The sequence below is a fragment of the Medicago sativa genome, chromosome 2, assembly GCF_051527215.1.
Source record: "Medicago sativa cultivar Bolivia chromosome 2, Bolivia_mono, whole genome shotgun sequence".
NCBI classification, from domain to species: Eukaryota; Viridiplantae; Streptophyta; class Magnoliopsida; order Fabales; family Fabaceae; genus Medicago; species Medicago sativa.
In genome coordinates, this window is record NC_140750.1 from 75,661,187 (window position 1) to 75,663,080 (window position 1,894).

At 35.6% G+C, this 1,894-nt stretch overlaps 1 protein-coding gene across 1 annotated transcript; it reads left to right on the forward strand.

The window, feature by feature from the left end:
• The first annotated feature begins 545 nt into the window (after positions 1-545).
• Positions 546-1,238, forward strand: LOC146950783 (putative pentatricopeptide repeat-containing protein At3g08820). The gene has a single exon (XM_085748669.1). It carries the CDS (start codon positions 546-548, stop codon positions 1,236-1,238), a length of 693 nt encoding a protein of 230 aa, XP_085604795.1.
• The last annotated feature ends 656 nt before the right edge of the window (positions 1,239-1,894 follow it).

Sequence of the window (1,894 nt, forward strand, 5' to 3'; positions counted from 1 at the left end):
GTTTACTTGATATTAAAAATAATATATACATGACAGTGACATATATACTTATATACATGACTGTAAGTACATCAATAACTCAAAATTTTAACTCGGTTATAAACAAAAGAGTAACATGAACAAAATCCAAGTAACAAAGAAGAAAAGGAACTCGATCAAAAAAAGTGAGATGAAAAAAGATCACAAACTGTGTTAAAAATCTCCTGTGACTTTACTCGAGTTCACTGCGATTAAACTCAACTTCATGGAATCAAAATTGATACTTAGACTCAAAATTTAGTTCACTACGAGTTTACCAAAGTTTACTAAAATTTGAATTTACAGTTAGATCAACTTGAAATAGATACTTAGACTCATGGAATCGTAGTTAATTTGTGGTTTTAACTATTATTCGTGTGTATCCGTGTTATGTGAATATGAAACATAAATTCAAGTTTTATAGCACTAGTGACAAGAAATGTCCTAAATGTTTGCGTACCCTTTTGCTTTCATACATGTCGACTCTGTTTTGCTTTCATACATGTTTGCGTACCCATTATGGATGCATGGTGGATCTCCTAGCCCGTGCAGGTTTCTTGGATGAAGCACATAATTTGATCAAGGGTATGCCAATGAAGGCTAATGTTATTGTTTGGGGGTCACTGTTGGGAGGATGTCGGTTGCATCGGGAAACACAGTTGGCTGAACATGTGCTGAAGCAGCTGATTGAGTTAGAACCATGGAATTCGGGACATTATGTTCTCTTATCAAATATATATTCAGCAAGTCATAGATGGGACGAGGCAGAAAAAATAAGGTCAACAGTGAATGAGAAAGGGATGCAAAAGTTACCTGGGTATAGTTGGGTTGAAGTTGACGGGGTTATTCATGAATTCCTTGTGGGGGACACTTCCCATCCGTTATCACAGAAGATATATGACAAGCTTGAAAGCTTATTTAAGGACTTGAAAGAAGCTGGTTATACTCCGACCACCGAGTTTGTGCTCTTTGATGTAGAGGAAGAGGAAAAAGAGCACTTCCTTGGCTGTCATAGTGAGAAATTAGCTGTTGCATTTGCACTGATCAGTACTGGTGCCAAAGATGTGATTCGTGTTGTTAAAAATCTTCGTCTATGCGGCGATTGTCATGAGGCAATAAAACTCATTTCAAAGGTTACCGGGAGAGAGATAGTCATTAGGGACAATAATAGATTCCATTGTTTCAGGGATGGTGCATGTTCTTGTCGGGATTATTGGTAAAATTTTGATGTATATTCAGTTTTAAAATTGAGTTCATTGTTTGCATCCCTTCAAAATTGTGCCATCCTTTACAGAAATTCGCGAAGGGGATAAACAAAATTTGTGACATCTTGCACCTGCCTTGAATATAGCAGAGATCCAAAATAGTTTTGTTACATTCAGATGAAGAAATGGGCACTTGTTTAATCCACCTAAATATCTAACTTCATAATTCCTCCCATACCTCAACTTGACATAGATGTACGGGTTCCAAAATTGAACTCCGGAGTTGCAGTTGTCTATGAAAATGCAAATTGTTTTCTCGAGGTCTGGAATGATTACAAGTGAGCACTTGAATTACATTACAAAGTTGCTGTCTATTTTTTCATTCAATATGAGCCTAATTAATTTGATATTGTGGAAAACCTTTGCATGACGAACTTACTAATCGGGTGGAGAACTTAACCATTTTAGATTAAATTATATAAGCAACTTAGACAATGTCAGTCATTTGAAGTCTAGCAAGTAAGGCAAACATTTTGTAGCAAGTGAAAATTTGAACTATGAATTCATCAAGTTATTATGCCAACGGTTACATCTAACAAATTCATCCAAAAGTAACAGCATTCAAAAACTTTTACACATGTTCAAAGTTTTACAATGCATGTTACCAAAAG